We start from the raw sequence: 21,503 nt of genomic DNA, 5'->3' as shown, positions 1-21,503 counted from the left end.
TAGATGTCTGACAGGAACTTAGTGTCTCCATATACTGTATGCCACGCTGAATGGCCCGGGAGCGGGGATTATGTTTTTGCCTCTGTCGGTCTGTCGGTCTGTCTGTCGGTCTGACTATTTTATTGAAAAGTACCTAAAATAGATTATCTAAAAGCTCACAATGTGCTGTGATGTGACACGTCGGCTTGGAGATCCGTTATCACAATTTCTTTAATAAATTGACCTGATTTACTATCTGGCTAAGTGAACAGAGTTGGCTAAGTGAACTTCGCAACGTTCGACACGGCAACTTGCGCGCTTTATAGCGTGCTCTGAGGTGTCTCTCGTGGCTCAAGTTTTCTTGAGTCTAAAACTGTACTTGGGGGGTGTGACCATTTACTCAAACGCGAAGGCCATTCCGCACTCACTTCAGAACCCCGTCTTCCAGTGGCATCATCAATGGGGAATCCAAGCTAATAGAAACTGCAGGCTGGCTTTCTATTCCTGAAAAGTTACAATGCAATAATGGCAGCCATCGTTCTCGCGATAAGAACAATCAAAATATTATTTGTTTAAAAAAGAAATCTGCCTACCGATGATGTCACTGGAAGATGGGTTTCTGAACTGCCCACATCCCTCCTATGAGACACAGGCCAAGTATATTATTATTATTATTATGTTTTGCTATTTTAGTGAGGACCAATTATATGAATATAGGTTGAAAAGTGGTGAAGTCGTCCTTTATGTCGGCCTGTGGGTTCTATTTAAAAGTATGGTAGGCCTAAGTGATTTATTTTTGTTAAAATAAGTGTTAAATAGCTCTATATTCTGTACTCATTGCTATAGAGTGTTTGTGCATTTTCAGGTCGGATATCCAATTAGAGAACTCACACAGGATCCAGATTAAACAAGTGACATTGGAACTGACGACAGACACATTTTGAACTGCAACACTATAGAATTGAAGCTTATAATGGGTACTCTCTCCTGATTGGCTGACATTGGTTTATTAAAGAGCTGGAGAGACCCCTGTTACTGCTTCAACTGGAAAAGTTACCATTTCTGTCTGGAAAACATGCTTATAGCCATGCCTTTGTGGTGAGAATGTGAATGTCACCGAGCTGGCATTGGCTCTGCTTGCAGTGCCAATGCCCTGTGCCGTACGTGTCCTTCACATTGAAATGTGGGTGTCATGTCCTGCTGCTCCATGTGCTCGTTGACGAGTAAAGTAACTATGTACATTTACTCAAGTACTGTACATAAAGGAGTATTTCACCCAATTTCTATCAATTGATTGATATGCACGTGGGCCACCCATTTGACCACTGGTCAGGTGGGTGGGCTGTGAAAGCCTTTGAGATGATCGAGTGGGCCCTGTCACCTGATAGAGAAAAGGCTGAGTACCACTGGGCTACTGCAATCAGTCTTTTAGTGGTGCTAGCCACACACACACACACACACACACACACGTGCGCGCGCACTGACGTTTTGAAACTTTTAATCTACGCACACAATAAAACCTGGGAGCTTACCAGTAAAACCACAGCCTTGTAGGCCACTGAGCAGCTCCACTGGAGCAGTTTGGGGCTCAGTGCCTTCACCTTACTCAGATGCACTTCAGCGGCGGTGGGGGAGGAGTAAGTGGTGCATGGTCAGTCACTTCCCCACCCAGATGTCTGCTGCCGGTCCGTGGGGATTGAGCTGGGATCTTTACAGTCACGACTCACGAACACACTCCTCTAACCACTGCTGACTATGTTCATCCTATGTTCATCCTAAATCTTTCAGAAAAAGAACAACAATAGCAAAGTCATATTTTTTCAAGATTTCACACAATTATATATATATATATATATATATATATATATATATATATATATATATATCATCATCATACTATAATTAACCGAATGTCTGAATGAATGAATGTCAGAAACACCACCGTATATCCTCATTGCCTGCACCAATCGCTCCCACTTTTCACACAGGCATTGACCATAATAATATGGAGGTCTTAACGAAGCCATTTTTTCAATAAGATTAATAATGAATTTATTAGTGAATAAAAACCCGTTTATTTGTCCGTGGTCTATCTCCGACTGAGCCACACTATTAGCACACATCTCTCCATGCCAAAAAAAATCTGCACGCTCCCAGAATCCGGCTAGGCTACATTTTACCGACGCAACTGTCATATTTAGTGTACAGATATTGTTTTTACATCACCACACAATCCCACGGGACTCATCTCCCCGCAAATCACTTGTCACCAGTGAAATGAGCGCAGTACTTTCATCCGACGGAGCATTGGTCCGAACGACAACCTACCTCATCCCTCACCCTAACCCTAACCTCCCCCGGGGCAGACACCTAAACCTAACCGCAACCCTCTCCCGACCCGCAGCGCACCTCGCTCCGTCGGATGATAGTATGCCTCCCCAGTGAAATGCATGTTGGGACGGACACAGATTAATACTGGGACACAGTTTCCGGCGCAACATTCCCCTTGCATTCTCCAACGCACTTCCCCTTTTTCACACCGCCCCCAGGCAGGCATCAGACCTATGCATCAGACCCACATGAGGAAAACAACTCGGTCCCATAGTACAGCTACTCTTGCGTCAGTCGACATAACTTCTTCTTTGGGGAAGCATCGCGGCCGGGTTGCGTGGCACAGGCACCTGAAAGCTCCGACAGTTGGACGGAGGCATGTTAACGTGAACACACACACACACACACACACACACACACACACACACACTGTTTCGACACCACACACACACACACACACCAGCGCCAGAGAAACAGCGCCAGAGAAACAGCCTCCTCCTGACAGCTGTCACATGGAGAATTGTAACTTGAAGAATTGTGTGCCTGTGGAGGGGGTGGGACGGGTGTGGGACGCATAATTCGATAGGTCACCATTTGTAGTGTGACGTAGGAAGTGAAACCCAGCCCCGTCGGAGCATCTGTTCTGTATCCGTGTTGGATGTGAATGACCAGCGACACACAGCCAGGACTGCAGCCGCTCCGAGGACACTGTTTCTGGGCTTATGATCAGCGACACACAGCCAGGACTGCAGCCGCTCCAACTACACTGTCCGCCCCCTCCTCCGCCGTGCATTACACATGGGCTACATGCACGCTCAAACCCTGGACACTGACAACGACAGCTTACAGCCCTGCGCGCACCCAGCGTGGCTGCGTGACACACTGAACAGCACGATCACAACGGAATCACGGAATGCTTATCTGTCGGGGTCTCGGGGTGGCCAAATGGAGACGTTTGGAGAAGACAGATCCCGTGATCGGAACAACACAATGACAAAATACATACAGACAGATGCAATGACAAAGACACGTTCCTAAATCACACAAAACATCAAATTCTTATCCTGATTATATAAAGAACAAACTACAACTTGCTTTGAATTGAAGCCCAAAAAGCCAACCTCCGCGTTCACCGTTTAATAGCTTATATCTCCATGGGCGGCAGACGGTGAGCGGTTAGGGACCGTCTACAAAGTGCAACACCGAACTTGAAAATATTCAATAACTTCCATTTATAGGCAGAATATCACCACCATATTTACATCACACATCAATGGTATACTTATGATTGTACTACAGCATTTAATTAGCCTATACTTTAGTGCCCAACCCAACTTCCCAAGACCATCTGTAAACAATTCCCCCCCTATCAGTAATGTGATCTATTACATCGCACACTGAACATGATTTGCTGTTCATATATTCAGAACGGGTAAGGACTAGTATATATAATTTGTTGTTGGATTTTGAATGTTCTTTTGCCTGGAGTATCTCATAAGGTTAGAGATAGGATGCAAGTGTAATTACACCCGAGGGGAAATTCAGTTGTTTTTTTAAATTAAATTTAAAGATTACAAGATAAGGAGCATCACTATATTGAATGCATTTCAATAGCATTATGCATAAAGCTATGCTTTAGTTTAGCCCACTGGTTCTCAAACTTTTTTAATTTCAAGGATGCCCTAGCTCACAGAGTTATAGACTTGCTCACGCATATTACAGTTTTTAGGTGATAACCTACTGACCACGGTGGTTGGGAAAACTAGAAAATAGCGGTGATAAGCGACTCACTGCTCACCCCAACGCGTCTTTCTGTTTTTACTAACCACCGAGTTAGTATATGAATAGGCCTTTAAGGGTTAATTTGCATCCGCCTCAAGGAACTCCCTGGACCCCACTTTAAGAACCACTGCGTTAGCCACTTTTTCCCATGTTAGGCCTTTCACAATTAATAATTCACGAATCACAAGCTATGCTATAGATCAGCACACCAATTTTAATACAATGCATAACATGATATTGAGTGTATTGTTGTAATTATAACAGTTTCATTATCAATATTTATGATTGAATGCCAAAACAGTGGTGATAAAACGGTGACAAGAAAGGACACCAAAGGCCCAGGCCGTAGCGTAACGGTCTGGGCACCGGACTGGTAATCCAGTCGCAGTGTGCCGCGGGTTCGACTCCCGGACCCGACACGGCCTTTACTGCATGTCATTCCCCCATCTCTCTCCCGTTTCCTGTCAGCCTACTGTCTGTCCCTTCAAAAATCAATAAAAGGCGTAAGCCGCAAAAAAATATCTTAAAAAAAAAAAAAGAAAGGACACCAAAGAGTAGTGCTATAGGGGTTAGAACAGAGAACATGTTTTCAGACTGCAGCAGAAAATGGGGAGTGAGATTGCACTTCTGTCTGCAATGGGTTATTTATTCCACAGCTTGGGAGTCAGGAGTTTAGGACGTGAGGAGCATTGGCCAGTTTGTTTTAGGGAAGGTCCGAACAGACATCCTGTGTTAGCTGATTGAAGTGGTGTGTGGGGTTGGATCACGCCCTGGCGGTATAGGGGGCACCATCACCAGTGTTTTGTACTGGGTACGGCAGCAACCGGGAAGCCAGTGAAGGAAACACAATGGGAGGAGACATGTCAGAATTCTCGGATGACGAAGACCAGGAATGCTGTGGCATTCCGGATAAGATAGCATTGATTCGGCGCTTTTGGTGTGTGTTTAGATTTTAAGACTGTGCAGGAGGATGCTAAACGCACACCAGTCTTAGTAATGGTGCAATACCAGCTCACGGTAGAAACATCTAAAGAGTTAAGTCTTAAAAAGACTGATAGCCAAAGTGCCGATTATTTATTAGGATGCAGAGTAGGAACCAGTTTAGATTTTAACTTCATTGACCTCATAAATAGTTTGTTGTGGCAGCGGTGGCCGAGTGGATTGCGGAGCGGGCTAGATATCGGAAGGTCGCCAGTTCGAATCAGCGGTCCGACACGTTAAAATTACCACCGTTGAAGTGCCCTTGGACAAGGCATTGAACCACTACCATGAAATGCTCCACGTGGGCCTGGCTGTAAACAAGTATCTGATGCTTAGTCCAGTTACCCTTGGTAAACTTGTTTTACCAGAACGCATTTCTTCTTTTCTTCTTCTTCTGTTCAATGTACAAATTAGTAATTCATTTTCACCCAGTGGCAAACTGTTTCTCGTTAATATTTCACTGTTTTTGACAGCTGGAGGTCATTGATACAGTAGATTAAGTTAATTAAGACGTTAAGTGCGACACTTTTATACAAATGTGGTCTGACTACTGTTATAGGGAGATATTGGCACTCATTACTATAGAATGCGGCAGGTCATGATGTTGAACTAGTGCATTATAGAAAGTATATTGCACTGTTGATGAGAGGGAAAATAAATAAGACATGGAGATGAATTATTTGTTATCTACACTGTTGAGATTGATTTAAGTTAGTCAGTATTGTGTATTCGGTTAAGCGGCTATTAAGCCTAAATTATTCATGAATTTGCAAAATGCTGAACAAGATATTTCTTTCTTTCTTTCTTGCTTTCCTTCCTAGCACAGTGAACCAGTGAACATGTGCTTGAGGACATTTATCACGTCTCTATTATTGGATCCTCTGACACCTCTTTTCGCCCCTGTCTCAGTCCCTCTTTAACTCTTTACTTTAACCCAATTTATTGTGTAAAATGTTCCATTTTCCAGACGAAAATTCGGTCTTCTGAATTAGCCCGTATCAGGTGTCCTTTACCTATATTTAAATGTCCTTGGGGTGTTGATTATAATCACGCATGGCTAGTACACAGCTTGAAGTGGCCAGAAACTGTCCACTCCACCCAGGCAATCTGTTGGCACTGTGGAAGGTGCCACAGCACATTAGCGGCCGTGAGCTGGCAATCTGGCAACATGGTGCGTTGAAAGCCCTCCTCAGCAGTCTCCCATGGGGCCTCTGATGCCCGTAGCTGCTAACAGCTTTTGACTGGCAATTAGCTGGCCAAGTTTATCAGCAGCAATAGACACCAACGCAGCTGCAGAGAGCACTCACAGCTAGTTACTGGACTCACAGTCCGACTTACTGGATATACGTCCACTCAGTATATTCTCTCTCTCTGTCTGTCTGTCTGTGTGTGTGTGTGTGTGTGTGTGTGTGTGTGTGTGTGTGTGTGTGTGTGTGTGTGTGTGTGTGTGTGTGTGTGTGTGTGTGTGTGTGTGTGTGTGTGTGTGTGTGTGTGTGTGTGTGTGTGTGTGTGTGTGTGTGTGTGTGTGTGTGTGTGTGTGGGGGGGGGGGGGGGGGGGCGGGGGGGTACTTCATCATCACAGAAGTGCCACTAAGGGATTAATCAAGGGACCTCTAGGATATTGTGTTGTTATTTAGCTTTCCTTTTTTTCATTACTTCTTTTTACAAGCCTGTATGTACAGATGATGCCATGCATCTTCTCCACAAGAACAATAACAGCACACCAAGGAAGGCTCTTGGGGTAATTTCTGAGGTCAAATCCTCTGGAATTGCATTAGCCCGAACCAGAGGAAAACACAGTCCCTCTCCACCTCTAGCCTGTCTGTGTGGAAGGGGAATTTTATTACTCAGACCTCCTCCCAGCTATGATGAATCTCCAGCCCTGAGAAGACCGGCCGGTTCGACCTCCATTTGCGGGAGATTAGCTGCTCTGATTACAATGTCAGCACCCTCCCACTGTCAGATAAATCTTCAATGGGATCCCAAAAGCAAAGCCCCCCCCCCCTGCCCCCCTAGATCTATTGCAGTTAATAATTTAGTATTAGACGGTTGCACAAGTATTTATGATAATTCAGCTGGAGCTAGAGTCTTTGAGTAAATGAAAACCCTAAGGCACGGATTTCAGTTCAATATTGTAATTCCTTGGAGGAATTTTATTCTTGAATTTCCACTTCATACGTTGAAAGCACATACCCCTGCTGTGTCATATTACATAAGTATAATATTACTATCTAATGAAGACTCTCATATGGATTCAGCAATCATTATTATGTCTGATTATGAATTAGAGTTGGTGCCTTCAGCGTTTGTTTCATGCAAATTACTTGTCTGATTGGCACATTATGTGTCGATCGGCACATAGATTACTGTGCTGAAATTAGAATTGGTGATAGAGATGGGTGGGTTTGGTGGTGACGGTTGTTGTAAACAGGCTTGAATGCAGCTACTTAGGCCCTCTTCCTGTGCTGCATAAGAGATGCAAATCATAGTACAGAAACATCTCCACATAAACATTGTTATTTGTTTGCACATCAGCATTATTTGCATATAGTCCAACATGTCCCTCCCAGCGCAAAGTTAGGGCATTAACAGGGGTATTATTGTGTCTTAAATGAGCAGTCAGCAAGTGAGAGGGAGACATAATTCATTATATTTGCTCGACCGTAAAAATCTGACGTAATGAATTGCTACTCTGACACGTGTATTGCTTTGCCACTGTACATCATCACATATCACCCACACCCTCAGCCGCTGACGTGACTATTACCATATAGATGGTGGCTGACTGTTGACCCGTGTCTACCCCAGGTCTCCATGAACTGCGACTACGTGTTCGTCAACGGGAAGGAGACCCGTGGATCCATGAATGCCAGGGTCATCTTCAGCTACGAACATCTGAGTGCTCCGTTGGAGCTGACAGTCTGGGTACCCAAGCTTCCGCTGAACGTGGAACTTTCAGACAACAACCTCAGTTTCATCAAAGGCTGGAGGGTACCGATTCTGCCCGATCGCAGGTGAGCTCTCAACTCCACATAGCAATTCATTTTAATAGAATAGCACATGGTTCTCAAACCTTTTCATGTCAAGGACCCTCGGATTGATATGTATACGGCCACGGACCCCCTTCTTAAAATACTTTGTTCAAGATGTTTCAAATATTTTAATGGTTAAAGTGTTTGCACGCACGCACGCACGCATGCACGCACGCACGCACGCACGCACGCACGCACACACGCACGCACACACACACACACACTTTGAGAACCATTCTAATAGAGGGTACTGCCTCTTGTATGGCAGGTCAAGTACAGTACTGCAACATGGTAATGACAAGCTCTGTGTCACCACCCATGACATCTCAGAAGGAAAGTCAGCAGTGTTTTGTCAAATGATTTGTCATTTCATTATATATTAAATATACGATCCGGTTGATTGATTAAAGGAGCCAGAGCAATGGATATACAGTACCAGACTACCAGTTCAGCACTGCACTGTCCTCTTTCAATGTCATGCTAGGATTGTACTAGACTCTAGAGAGTAATAATAGAGCATAATCCACTTAAAACTAATTTAACTACTTTAAAACAGTCATGACATTTTAGTCTAGCAGGCTTAATTTGACATTGATTAAAATGCTTAGAAAGCTTTTAGTGCTATCAGAAACTATAGGTAGCTATTTAACACTGGGTGCCGAAAGAACATGTAAGGTCTCATTATACTAACAACCAGGTCATTGATCGGTTCTGTCTGAAAGAGGCTCATTTACAATATTAGTACCTGAACCTGTAAGAATCACATACAGTATACTGTATTAACCACAGGAACCCTAGCTTCCCTATTCTGTACATGTATATAAAAAATAGGCAAACATTCAGTAGCTGAACTACAAGCACACAACACGTCACAACAGCACAATATGCAGTGATATTAGTCTGGCCATGCCAGGCTAGAAAAGAGTAGGGTGCCAAAAGTGCAGACCCTCGGAGCAAATGTTCACATTTTCTAAAATAGCTTGTATAGTTTGTATGATATGCTATTATTGCTACTTGTTGTACAGTGAAGTCTAGTATAATTTGACAGATTTACAGTACTGTGCATATGTACTGTACTGTACTGCATGTGATTCAGTCATCCAAGCCAGTTCTCATGTCTGTTTTATGTCATTGCCCTCCTCAAGGATCAAGGCCACCCGTGTGGCCTTCATGTCAATATTATAGCTTGTTGTCAATAGATGGAATATAGAGGGCAATGAAAGTGGAATGATCTCAACTGAAAGAATATAAACCACAAAGATTTATCATGCTAGCCTGTATTTAGGGATAATAATAATACCCGTGGGAACGAGGGCTATAAATCCGCTCAACCCTGAACACAAATTAACCTCCTTTTCTAATATCTCATTAACATATTGTAGTACTTTTGCCGCGTGGGGACGTGCACACGGTAATACAGCCATAGCCATAGTGTTCAGAAATGCTAGTCTCAGCCGAGTAATGAGCCTTGTGTCGTCAACGCACGATGACGCACGGTGCAGTAGACTGAGTTGAAGGCAAATGACACATTTGAGCGAGAACATTGTCACCTGAATTTGCCATTGGCTCCAAGTTAGTGTAGACTGTGCTGAGAATGTGGCCTTGTCAGGCAGCATGATGAAAGAACTCTTTCTTTCACAGCCACATTATAAAAATATGCAAGACTGTAGGGGGGGTGACACAGGTGAACGGGGTGATGTCATTTTTCACAAGGAACATGATGTAACGGTGCAGAGGTGGCTTTGACTACGCTGTAAATCCAGAGTGTGATTTGTAATCTGAGAATGTATAAATGGATACATGAACACTCAGATTTGACTGTGTATACATGCTTTTTGTTTTGTTTATTGATTGTGAATTAACATTCTCAATTGAGTTTCAGCATACCAGTTTTAAATATGATATATCTTGGCCTATCTATAAATGCACCAAGTCTCTCCATACGTACTCCACGTAAATCGAGAACCGTTCACCCCACTGACTTCAAATTCAACACACGCGTTCCACACCCCCACAGTGCCCGGTATTTAGTCCGTCTGATAGCCGGTTGGACATGAACACCGGTATCTCCTTATATGGAGATGGCCTGTTCTGACATCACAACACTTCATATTTGGGCATGTCTGACACAGAACTGACGTCAGAACTGAGCCATGGCCCAGGCCCTCCATTCTAAATTCTATATAGAGCATACTCTTTGGAACATTCTTTACATAGGGAATGGTATTGAAGATTTATGCAACAATGCATATGGTGGTTGATGCACTTTGTGGATTGTTTATTTTTTATTGTTTGATTTGATATTTCAGTCGAAGTAGCTCTGATTTTTAAACTGAATTCAAGGAGGATGATGGGTATAAACATTTGGGTAGAGGTGAAGACTGGCGGTGGACCTGCTGTTCACTCTTTCATAACACAAGTTACACAACACAAAGGTAGTTCTAAACTCAAATCCTTTAATCCTGAACACCTTTTCATCCTTTAATGTTAAAGGATGAAAAGGTGTTAAGGATGGCGCTCTGCTGCACTCAAAGAAGGGCTGAAGCTAGAACTGTATCGAACTTTACTGATCCGATTGGTGCAGGGCGTAAATATTTATTTTATTTCTAAGCCCACCACGTAGCAGGGCTCAAAGGATGCAAGGGGCAGTCGGTCGGTCCGCCAACCACTATAGGTGCCAATCCCAAATAAGAAAAACAACTGCCATGAAATCTGTTGTGCACATTCACATTTTGGTGACGCCATGGCCTTTCCTCTGGCTTCACCCACCCTTCACCCTCATGGCCAGAAGTTGCACTTCCACACAAGATGTTTCAAATTGATTAGACACATTGCCAACGGTTTGACTGACTCCATGCCCTTTCATCTAGCAGGACCTGTGTACAGAAGCTGTGTGTTTTTTTTTGTTTTTTTGTTAGATTTTTCCAGTTGTTTTGTTATTACGATATGCTTAAATTCTTTAATGTATTTATCCATTAGTCTGCCTGCCCTGTGTGAAATGTATTTTCAGTTTTTTCACACATCTAATTGTTGCTCTGTATTTAAAATACATATTTGTTTTTTATACATAAATAATATAATAGAAAATAAATACATATATAAAATAATAAATATATGATGGTATTGTGGGCTGGGCTTTTTACAAAAAGCCCCCCTTTTAAATACATACACACACACATACATGCATTCCTACATACATACATTTCAGAAGTTGAAGCAGTTTTTAAGGACCCACTTTTAGGCCAGTGCAACAGAGCAAGCTTTTGCCTTTTTTTAAACCCTACCCATTTTAACCAAATACATACATACATACATCCATACATACATATACATACTCATGTGGATTCATGTGGATCTAATGGTCTAATGATCTAATCTAGATACAAATTGCCTTTCTTTTAAATGTTTTTGAAACATCTTAACAACACAACCGCTGCTTTAATGAACATTAACACCCCTGTTCCGCCGTGCCGGCTGTGCGTTTTCAGCTCGGTGACTGCCACCGCTGCTGGCTAAAAGACGGCACAGAAATGTGTCTCTACCTTCTATAGAGACCAGCGAGGCGGAATGATGGGCCATAAGATTTCTGCCATGAACGGTCTGCATAAAAGGGGCTTGTATCTTGTGAAATCTTGTCCTAATGATATACCTATTTGTGTACAAGGATTGATTTACACCGAGTAATGTGGTACTTCTTGCTTGATAAAATTGAGAACAGAATGGAAATAATGAACCAGAGCTTTTCAACATTTTATGATAGAAAAGTAATTTCAACCTCGTATCACTTGGTATATCAAGCAGAATTCAGAATTGGACTACAAGTGGATACTTGCTGTATGTAGAGCTACAGGACCCTTTTTCTTCTATTGCAGATGGGTCAAAAGTGAATTGTAACGTTTATGTTATAGTATATTACTGTATTAAAGAACCCAACCCAACCCATACTGCTCCCGGGTGCCGTCTACATTCTGGCTGTCACCCCATCTCTCCGGTGGTCACCAGACTATTCCTGATTGTCACAGTCTATTCCTATGAGTGACTATAAATAGAATATTATTGTGACCGCACGTCACATTTACTATGAAATTGTGCATTTCCCATCAGTCAGTCAGTCAGTCAGTTGGTTGGTTGGTTGGTTCGTCACCCCAGGCATGACCTCGTGACATTACGTGACATCATCAGGGATGGGTAATCAATATTAAGCCCATTTGGGAATGCCCATACATGGAGACCCCTGATGTCATCAATATTGGCCGGCAACTCTACATCTGATCTCAAACCCTTATATCTCCATATGGAGCTGACCTGTTCTGATATTCCATATGTTGATCATTCCCCATCCATCCTTCCTCATCGATGTCTCCCTTTTGACTGATACCTGTCCATTTAAACTCTAGACGGGACTGCCCAAAGAATTAAGGCCTGGCACTACCTGGGCCCTCATCAAACCCTGTACACTCAAGTCACTGCCCCCGCTGCCACCCTTAGATTTCCATATATGGAGCTGATCTGTTCTGACATTCCATAGTTGATCTAACCACATCAAACCTTCTACACTCAAGACACACTCCATATATGGCCAGTACAGAATTCATTCCATATGTTGAACTGACCACCCATGCCAAAGCACCAGCACTCGCCCAGCAGTCTGCTGTCACCCAGGCGGATGCGTGCACGCGACCTCGCCCTCAGGCGTCTTACTGGTATTGAATATATTATATTATGTCGGTACTCTCTGATTATGGCGGCATTTTGAAATACTACAAATAGTACAGCGGCTAAGAGCCATATTGTGAGAGAACCTTTCACTCGGTGATACAAGCGTGAAATTTGGCATGAACATGCCTCTGGGTCACCTCTTTAACTTTTTTAACCGAGCCAACGCAAATTCCAAAATGGCGGTCATTTTTCAAGATGGCCGCCAAATTAAAAAAAACTTTTGTGTCGGTTCTGGACAACCGTGGGTGCGGCCGACTCGAGACGTGGATGTGTGGAACGTGTGTGTCGAATTTGAAGTCGGTGGGGCGAACGGTTCTCGGGTTACGTGGATTACAGATGTACACACGCACACAAAAATCTTGAAATATAGAAGATCATTGGAACGGTTGTTCGCTTGAAAGCGTGAAATTTGGCATGAACATGCCTCTGGGTCACCTCTTTAACTTTTTTAACCGAGCCAGCGAAAAATCCAATATGGTGGTCATTTTTCAAGATGGCCGCCAAATAAAAAAGGCCTTTTGTGGCGGTTCTGGACAACCGTGGGTGCGGCCGACTCAAGACCGGGCACTGCACTCCCTGTGGGTGTGTGGAACGTGTGTGTCGAATTTGAAGTCGGTGGGGCGAACGGTTCTTGGGTTACGTGGATTACAGATGTACACACGCACACAAAATTTGTGCAATATAGCTGATCATTGGAACGGTTGTTCGCTTGGTGATTTGCCATGAACCTTCCTTTGGGTCACCTCTTTAACTTTTTTAACCGAGCCATCCAAGAATACAATATGGCGGTGCTATTTCAAGATGGCCGCCACATCTAAATGTTAGCCTATGTCTACATTTCTTACACATTTTTGGAAAAATTTCACCATTATAGATAGATAGATAGATAGATAGATTTTTTTTTAAATATATATATATATATATATGTTTTTATTCTTTATATTATTTTCTTATTTTTATGTTATTCTTTTTAGTTTTCATACTGAAGTGGCTAGAGCCATATTGTGAGAGAATCTTTCACAAGGTGATACAAGCGTGAAATTTGGTACAAGTCATCTTTGAAGGTCAATATTCGACTTAAGAAACCGAGCCACTTGAAAATCAAAGATGGCGGCCAAATATTTCAAGATGGCCGCCAAGATTATACTGATTCTACATTTCAGCTTATCTTTGCCTATACGTTTGTGATGGGAATCACCAAATAGCACTCCTATAGTGTTTTGAACATTTGCAAACAGGACTTAACATTTATAACATCTACATTAAAACATTAGACATAGGCTAACATTTAGAAGGTGACCCAAAGGAAGGTTCATGGCAAATGTCACGCTTGTATCACCAAGCGAACAACCGTTCCAATGATCAGCTATATTGCACAAATTTTGTGTGCGTGTGTACATCTGTAATCCACGTAACCCGAGAACCGTTCGCGCCACCGACTTCAAATTCGACACACACGTTCCACACACCCACAGGGAGTGCAGTGCCCGGTCTCGAGTCGGCCGCACCCACGGTTGTCCAGAACCGCCACAAAAGGCCTTTTTTATTTGGCGGCCATCTTGAAAAATGACCGCCATATTGGATTTTTCGCTGGCTCGGTTAAAAAAGTTAAAGAGGTGACCCAGAGGCATGTTCATGCCAAATTTCACGCTTGTATTACCAAGCGAACAACCGTTCCAATGATCTTCTATATTTCACGATTTTTGTGTGCGTGTGTACATCTGTAATCCACGCAACCCGAGAACCGTTCGCCCCACCGACTTCAAATTCGACACACACGTTCCACACACCCACAGGGAGTGCAGTGCCCGGTCTCGAGTCGGCCGCACCCACGGTTGTCCAGAACCGCCACAAAAGGGTTTTTTTATTTGGCGGCCATCTTGAAAAATGACCGCCATTTTGGAATTTGCGTTGGCTCGGTTAAAAAAGTTAAAGAGGTGACCCAGAGGCATGTTCATGCCAAATTTCACGCTTGTATCACCGAGTGAAAGATCGTTCCTATTATCTGCTGTACTAAAAGGGAGCTAACATGCTGTGCACAGAAGCTACATATATTTTATCTTAGAAAATGTTCTTTCATAGAATATCAGTCATTTGACACTCAAGCTACTAGGACCAGCAATGAACAATTTAATATTGCTGCTGTTCTTTGATGACTCATTCTTGTTGATTGTTGCATACTGCAGGATCTGCTGAGAACAGAGCCTTTCATAATGCTTTATGTACAGTTTGTACAAAGCCCTGTAGTGTTGTGCGAAGTGAGAAAAAACAGCAAATGTAGTTGACGTGCCTAACTTTTGTCTATTGCTGATAAAATACCGGCTAAATGGTAAATGGTGCATTTATATAGCGCCTTTATCCAAGGCGCTTTACAGAGATTGTGCATTACATTCACCCATTCACACATACATTCATACACCGATGGCAGCGGAAACCATGCAAGGCACCAACTAGCACATCGGGAGCAATAAGGGGTTCAGTGTCTTGCTCAAGGACACTTCGACAGTAACTCTGGGGGAGCCGGGGTTCGAACTGGCAACCTTATGGTTACCATCCAGGCACTCTACCCCTGAGCCACCGCCGCCCAGCCACCGCCGGCTAGACAGGTCTACTCACGTGGGAGTCGTTTACCCCATGGGTCTTTAATTCTTTTTAGGTTTAATGATGTTTCTAGTGAAGTCAGTGTCTTCATTGATGGATACATGTTCTACTTCTGTTGCCTCCTACCATCCATAAAATCTGCAGACAATAATGACTGTAATACCCAAATTATCTTCATTAAACTTCATTAGCCATTCTTCACAGATCAAATGCATGCTGAGAACAGAGTGTAATCAATGTGTCATTGGCAAAAAGCTGAGCAGCTTAGATGGATTTGCCTTTACTAAACATCACTTTATTTAAAGTATAGTTAAAAATAAAAGTTAAGCTAGGCCTAATCCGGGATCTTAAGAGTGTATTTGTAGATGGAGACTTGGAGTTAACGCTATTTGACTGAATAAAAATATACCGTATGTCTGTTTTCCAAGATAAAGGTGCCGAGCACACAAAAAAAGGCTCATCAGGCAAAACAGTGCATTGGCTTATGGAGTTGACTAGCGTGCGTATACTGTATGTGTCTTGATACAATTTACCATTTTATTGTATAGCTATAATCAGGTGATAATAGTCACTTATTTCATTTCAATTTAAGTACTTTGATGTTATCATTTCAGTTTATGCAACACCAAAACAAGATCCTGGCTTTTATGCTTACAACAGGCCCAGGCGCCCAGCTAAAGTAATCATATTCATTTTATGGAAATGCTGTCTGCTAATTTACACTCACAAGCATGAGTTGACAATCTCCCTCTCATACTCACATCTCTCTCTCTCTCTCTCTCTCTCTCTCTCTCTCTCTCTCTCTCTCTCTCCCCATCTCATTCTTATGCTGCTCTGTGTCCCAATTTGGGGGATGTAATTATGCTTAAAAATGTCCAAACAATTCAAACCAACATTTCAACATAAAAAAAAACTAAGTTGTACCCAAAAGAGTAAAAAAATGATTTACAATTTCACAACACATCACTTCGCCATGACGTAATGTGAACTTGTAGTTTGGTTTTAATTTATTACAGGATGGTGTTTAAGTGGTTTAACGCTCTAGTCGTCCTCTCCTCTGTGTGTACCTTTTCTGCGATTCTTCCACATAGTGTGTAGTACACTGTCCACTCCATAGGCGCTGGAGAGGTGGTCATTTGGGTCTGAATGTCCCAGCACTATTGGGGAATGACTGGTCTATTTATTTAGTCATTTTCCCGACTGGCACTGGTGGTCTCTCTATAGCACCGTCCCCATTTTGTTACGCAATCTATAATATAATATAATCTATAATAGCCTACCTTATGTGGAGTAAATTTGCTCTCTACTCTCAACTCTCAATCTCGAATATTGTCCCCCCCCCACTTTTACATCCCGACAGCGTCACTGGTCCACTCTGCAGTGTGACACATTGTGTCCCACACAAGGTCTCTTGGCCTGCAGTGCGTCTTTTGCTATGTTGCAGCAGCATTGCTCACTGGCCGCATTATCCGCTAACATGTTCTAAAAAAGGACAGCGGGGTCAATCTGTGTGCAGTGAAGCTGCAGCTTGTCCGGCTGTATCAGAGACAGAACAGACAACATTCTGCTTGGCAGAAAACAGAAAAAATTAAAATAAAGCTTATTCCTGGAATACATTCCCCGGGAAGGTCAACTTTGTCTGAACCTTTATTGTGAAACTGCTGCAAAGCTGCAATCCAGAAGTTTTTATGAATAAAACATTATTTTAACCGCTGTTGTTGGGTAGAGTATGTTAATACTATAACTAGCACATCTGCAGTGTTTTTTGAAGCTGGTCTCCTTGTTGTTCCGTTGAGAACTGTAGACTCTAGTGTTGGGTAGAACACCCTGGTGGTTGAAAAGTAGTACTGCCTCAAGCTCATATGCAGAGATGGAAAAAGTACTCAAATGTTTTACTTAAGTAAAAGTATCAATACTGCAATGTAGTTACTTCGTTTAAAGTCTGGAATTCAAAATGTACTTGAGTACCAAAGTATTGGCATCAAAATGTACTTAAAGTACCAAAAGTTAAAGTATTCATTATGTACAATGTGCCATATCAAGTTAAATAGAGAATAAATAATTTCAAATGGAAGTGGTTAACCAAACCTTCTACACTCAAGACAACCAAGTACCGCAATTTCTCGGGTTTAATCCTTGTACCTAAAGTTTTCAAATAAATGTAGTGGAGTAAAAGTACAATATTTGCCTCAGAGATGTACAGTAGGGAGTTGTGGAGTAAAGCGGAGAAAATTATCGGGACATCACTGCCTTCCATCAAGGACATTGCGCACAACCGCTGTCTGTCTAGGGCCAACAACATCAGAAATGACCCCACCCACCCACACCAGGGACTGTTCACTCTGTTGCCTTCTGGCAGAAGGTATCGAAGCATTGGGAGTAAAACAGCAAGATTCTCCAAGAGCTTTTTCCCCCAAGCCATCAGACTTTTGAACACGTGCAATATCCCCTAACCTTTCCCCCTATATGCTGCTATAAGGACTCCTGTTGTGCAATATCTTGTCTCCAAATGAACTAATGGTGCTTTTAATTTATTTGTTTTTAAGTGGATTTTAGATTTTAATAGTATTTTAGCTCTTTTAACTAGCATACTAAAAGCCAGTGAAACGACATTTCGTTCTCTTATGCATTTTATGTATCTGCTGAATGACAATAAAGCTATCTATCTATCTATCTATCTATCTATCTATCTATCTATCTATCTATCTATCTATCTATCTATCTATCTATCTATCGAGTATAAAAGTATTGGAAAAGTAGGAGAGGACACTGGAGCAGCACGGACATTTCGAGCCTTTTTATTAGGTGCTATAGTACAAGAGAATGACTAACGTTTCGACCTATCAGAGTCATAAAGGTGGCAGCATTTAGGGAAGTATTTAAATACAGGGTAGGTGAGGGCTGGGCTTTCAATGAGCCAATGAAAGATGGCCATGTTACATGTAATAACCCCATTCTGCCAGCAGTCTATACAAATATGAGTATGGCTATGGAGAAACTCGGTTTAACAGAGTTAAACAGTGAATCAACCATATAAAAGACATAAAACTATATAAAAAAAAACATTAAGTAACAACAGTGAACAGGCCCAGGCCGTAGCGTAACGGTCTGGGCACCGGACTGGTGATCCAGTCGCGGTGTGCCACGGGTTCGACTCCCGGACCCGACACGGCCTTTACCGCATGTCATCCCCCCATCTCTCTCCCGTTTCCTGTCAGCCTACTTTCTATCCCTTCAAAAATCAATAAAGGCGTAAGCCGCAAAAAAATATCTTAAAAAAAAAAAAAAAAAGAAAAAACAGTGAACATATGTAAGGGCCATGCATATAGGGCCAAATATAAAGAATACAAGGGAACAGTGGAATTAAAACCATTACAATATCACACTCTCAGAGCAAATGGGGTTAAGACCTCCGGGACCGTCAAATAAAAAACATGAAAGGCTCAATTCTTCATTAAGACCATTGGGTTCTAAAGTGTATGGATCCAAAGTGATTCTCTGTGGAGTGATTTATTAATTATATCACTGCCCCATGGGCTGTGATTTTGGTAGACTCCCTTTGTTCTAAAAGTATTGGAAATTGGAAATACTCAAGTAAAGTACAAATACCTCAACATTGTACTTAAGTACAGTACTTAAATAAATTACTTTCCACCACTGCTCATAAGCACAATATCACCCCTTGCCAAGCGAGGACTCCATCTCGGAAGAGCAGTAGAAGTTTGGTCTCACACGTGGGAGAATGTGCAGACAGAAGATTGTCTCATTATTTTTTCTCCCACTCTAATCAAGAGTCTGCAGACTCACAGCGTAGTCACGGCGTTACCTCGAATGCTCTGTGAACGCGGGTTAAACTACGTCTCCTTGACAGCAAGGACAGACATCTCAAAGCCACACAGAGTCCCATAGTGAAATACCCAGATGTCATAATTTGCTGCTGGATTAGATTGCGTCCACCACTGCACCATATTTTGGTCTCAACTGATTTCACTGTGCATATGCATGTGGGTTTAGCACAACACACACACACACACACACACACACACACACACACACACACACACACACACACACACTGCGGAGGGTCTTTTAGGGACTGCGGAGGGTCTTTTAAGGACAGACTGGCATCCCGTCAGATCTGCTGGAGACTTTGTATAATTCATACATCTATCTGTAGAACAGATTGCGTGCTTGGCTGGGGATGCACCTGGCTCATTTAACCCTCCTATAGGGTATTGTGAAATAAGAAGGCGCTCTTCCAAAACCCTGTGTTTTTTTTTAACCATTTAAACCTCAACGCCAGAAATAGCCAATCTACAGCATAAGCTCACAACGTTGTGTGCTTGTAGATCTGCTATTTTTAAGGAACAGATTCGGTGAAGAAGGAAATGATCGCAGACCGCGTGCAGTTGCAGCTCAGGTCCGTCTCTCTATAAGACATGTTGCAGATGTCATTCGTATGGAAATATGCTGTGATGCTTCTCATTACGCGCTCTGATGTGAAATTATACAATGACTCGAGGCTCAAAATGGGATACTGCGCATATGTTTGACACCCTAAACGTGACAGTATGCATTTTTGCGTGTGTGTGTGTGTGTGGTGTGTGTGTGTGCATGCGTGTGGACGTCTTTTCAGTGAAGAGATTTGGTGTGGAAGGAAAATGGAGAGAAGTGTTTATCGCTTGGAAACGTTCTCACTAACGTTAAATCTGTCACAGCTGGCACAGCACAGGGCACTTTACATAATTTCAGAACATCAGAACTTGTTCACTTTAACATGTGAAGTGTATGGCGTCACGGCGTGTGACACTATTTCACTATTTAAAAAAATACATTTAAACAGTGAAAATAGCATGTCTACAAGGGCTATGAGCTTCTAGATCTATTATTTTTATACTATTTTTGCTATTCATATTTGTATTTATTTTTACTTTAAAGCATTTTCACCTATAAGTGACATATCACTCACTAATTGTCGGACTTTCCGTGGTCCAGGGAACCTCATGGTTCCTTGACTTCACAGGTCTGTAACCCTTACGGTCCATTTGGTTCCATTTGTACACTAGTAGGCCCCCTTTTCACCAAATTAACTTAATTGGTTCTAGAACTGGTTCCGTTTTAGATTCTTGGAACCTGCTTTCATGGAACCGGCAGCCATTTTTTGGTTCCAGTTCCGAACCGACTTTTATGGTTCTGAACCAATTCCTTTTCAGTGGAATCACTCTGACCCGGTTCTGTATTGGGTTGAAAAAAAGAACTGAACCGGTTCAACCGCGGTGGAAAAGGGGCCTCAGAGTTATAAGGGCTCCTTGAAATTAAGTTAGAATGCCCTGCAACACGACTCTGGACTTCATCCAGAGTCTGGGAGGCCTTCTTGATATTGTATGATCCAATTGCGGTGCTGTGCTGGTTAGATATCCCCATGTTGAACCTAATTAATCACAACCAACGTATGTTTCACTGTCACATGTCGTTAGCATTAAAGTCTAATTAACACTTTGTCACATTGGATGCATGACAAATTTTCTGCAAAAACATGCGTGAGTCAATGTGAGTCACCTTGGCTTTTGCATTGAAAATAGCTTTACGTCAAATATGGACTTGCTACAAAGTATTAATTAAGTCTTGCCACCTGCTTGTTTTTCTGGTATCTCTAGCGGGGGTGCAGCTAATTGACTGGCAGGAGATGGGTTTGGTGCATTTAAATATGAGAACCAATCAAAAACCACAAGCAGTGGTACAGTTCAGAAAACAAAAAGACAAACACAAAACATAGAGAACTGGCACTTTGATCACAACAAATGGGACACACGCCGAGGTTGCTATCTATTAAGTAAATCAAATTAAATAAAATTTGCCCAAATCAAGTGTTCACCTAACCTACTGTACATTTAGGTCAAGTTGTAGATGAGTGTATACTATGCGTGGTGTGTAAATAAAACAACCAAACAGCACAGAGGGAGGTTATACCAGTCCTCAAACGTTTTAATCTCAAGGACTCTCATAGCTCTGAGAGTAAACAAATAGAACCAAATGGTTCCATTTGTTCACTCTCAGAGTTACAGACCTGTAAGTATC

General features: G+C 42.4%; 1 protein-coding gene across 4 annotated transcripts in view; it reads left to right on the top strand.

Moving 5' to 3' along the window:
* The window catches only part of tmem132e (transmembrane protein 132E), a 426,995-nt gene that overhangs the window by 371,198 nt on the left and 34,294 nt on the right, over positions 1 to 21,503 (top strand). For all 4 annotated transcript variants that reach the window (XR_014569810.1, XM_083774312.1, XM_083774311.1 and 1 more), the window contains one exon: positions 7,882 to 8,087. Coding sequence is in view for 3 of the 4 variants with exons in the window: in XM_083774312.1 (XP_083630438.1) it covers positions 7,882 to 8,087 (206 nt within the window). In the remaining variant the exon portion in view is untranslated. The remainder of the gene's footprint in view (positions 1 to 7,881; positions 8,088 to 21,503) is intronic.

Source organism: Protomyctophum parallelum (assembly GCF_964188405.1).
Source record: "Protomyctophum parallelum genome assembly, chromosome: 1".
In the NCBI taxonomy this organism is placed as follows: Eukaryota; Metazoa; Chordata; class Actinopteri; order Myctophiformes; family Myctophidae; genus Protomyctophum; species Protomyctophum parallelum.
The sequence above is the reverse complement of the archived record's forward strand: the minus strand, read 5'-3'. Positions and strand labels throughout refer to the sequence as shown.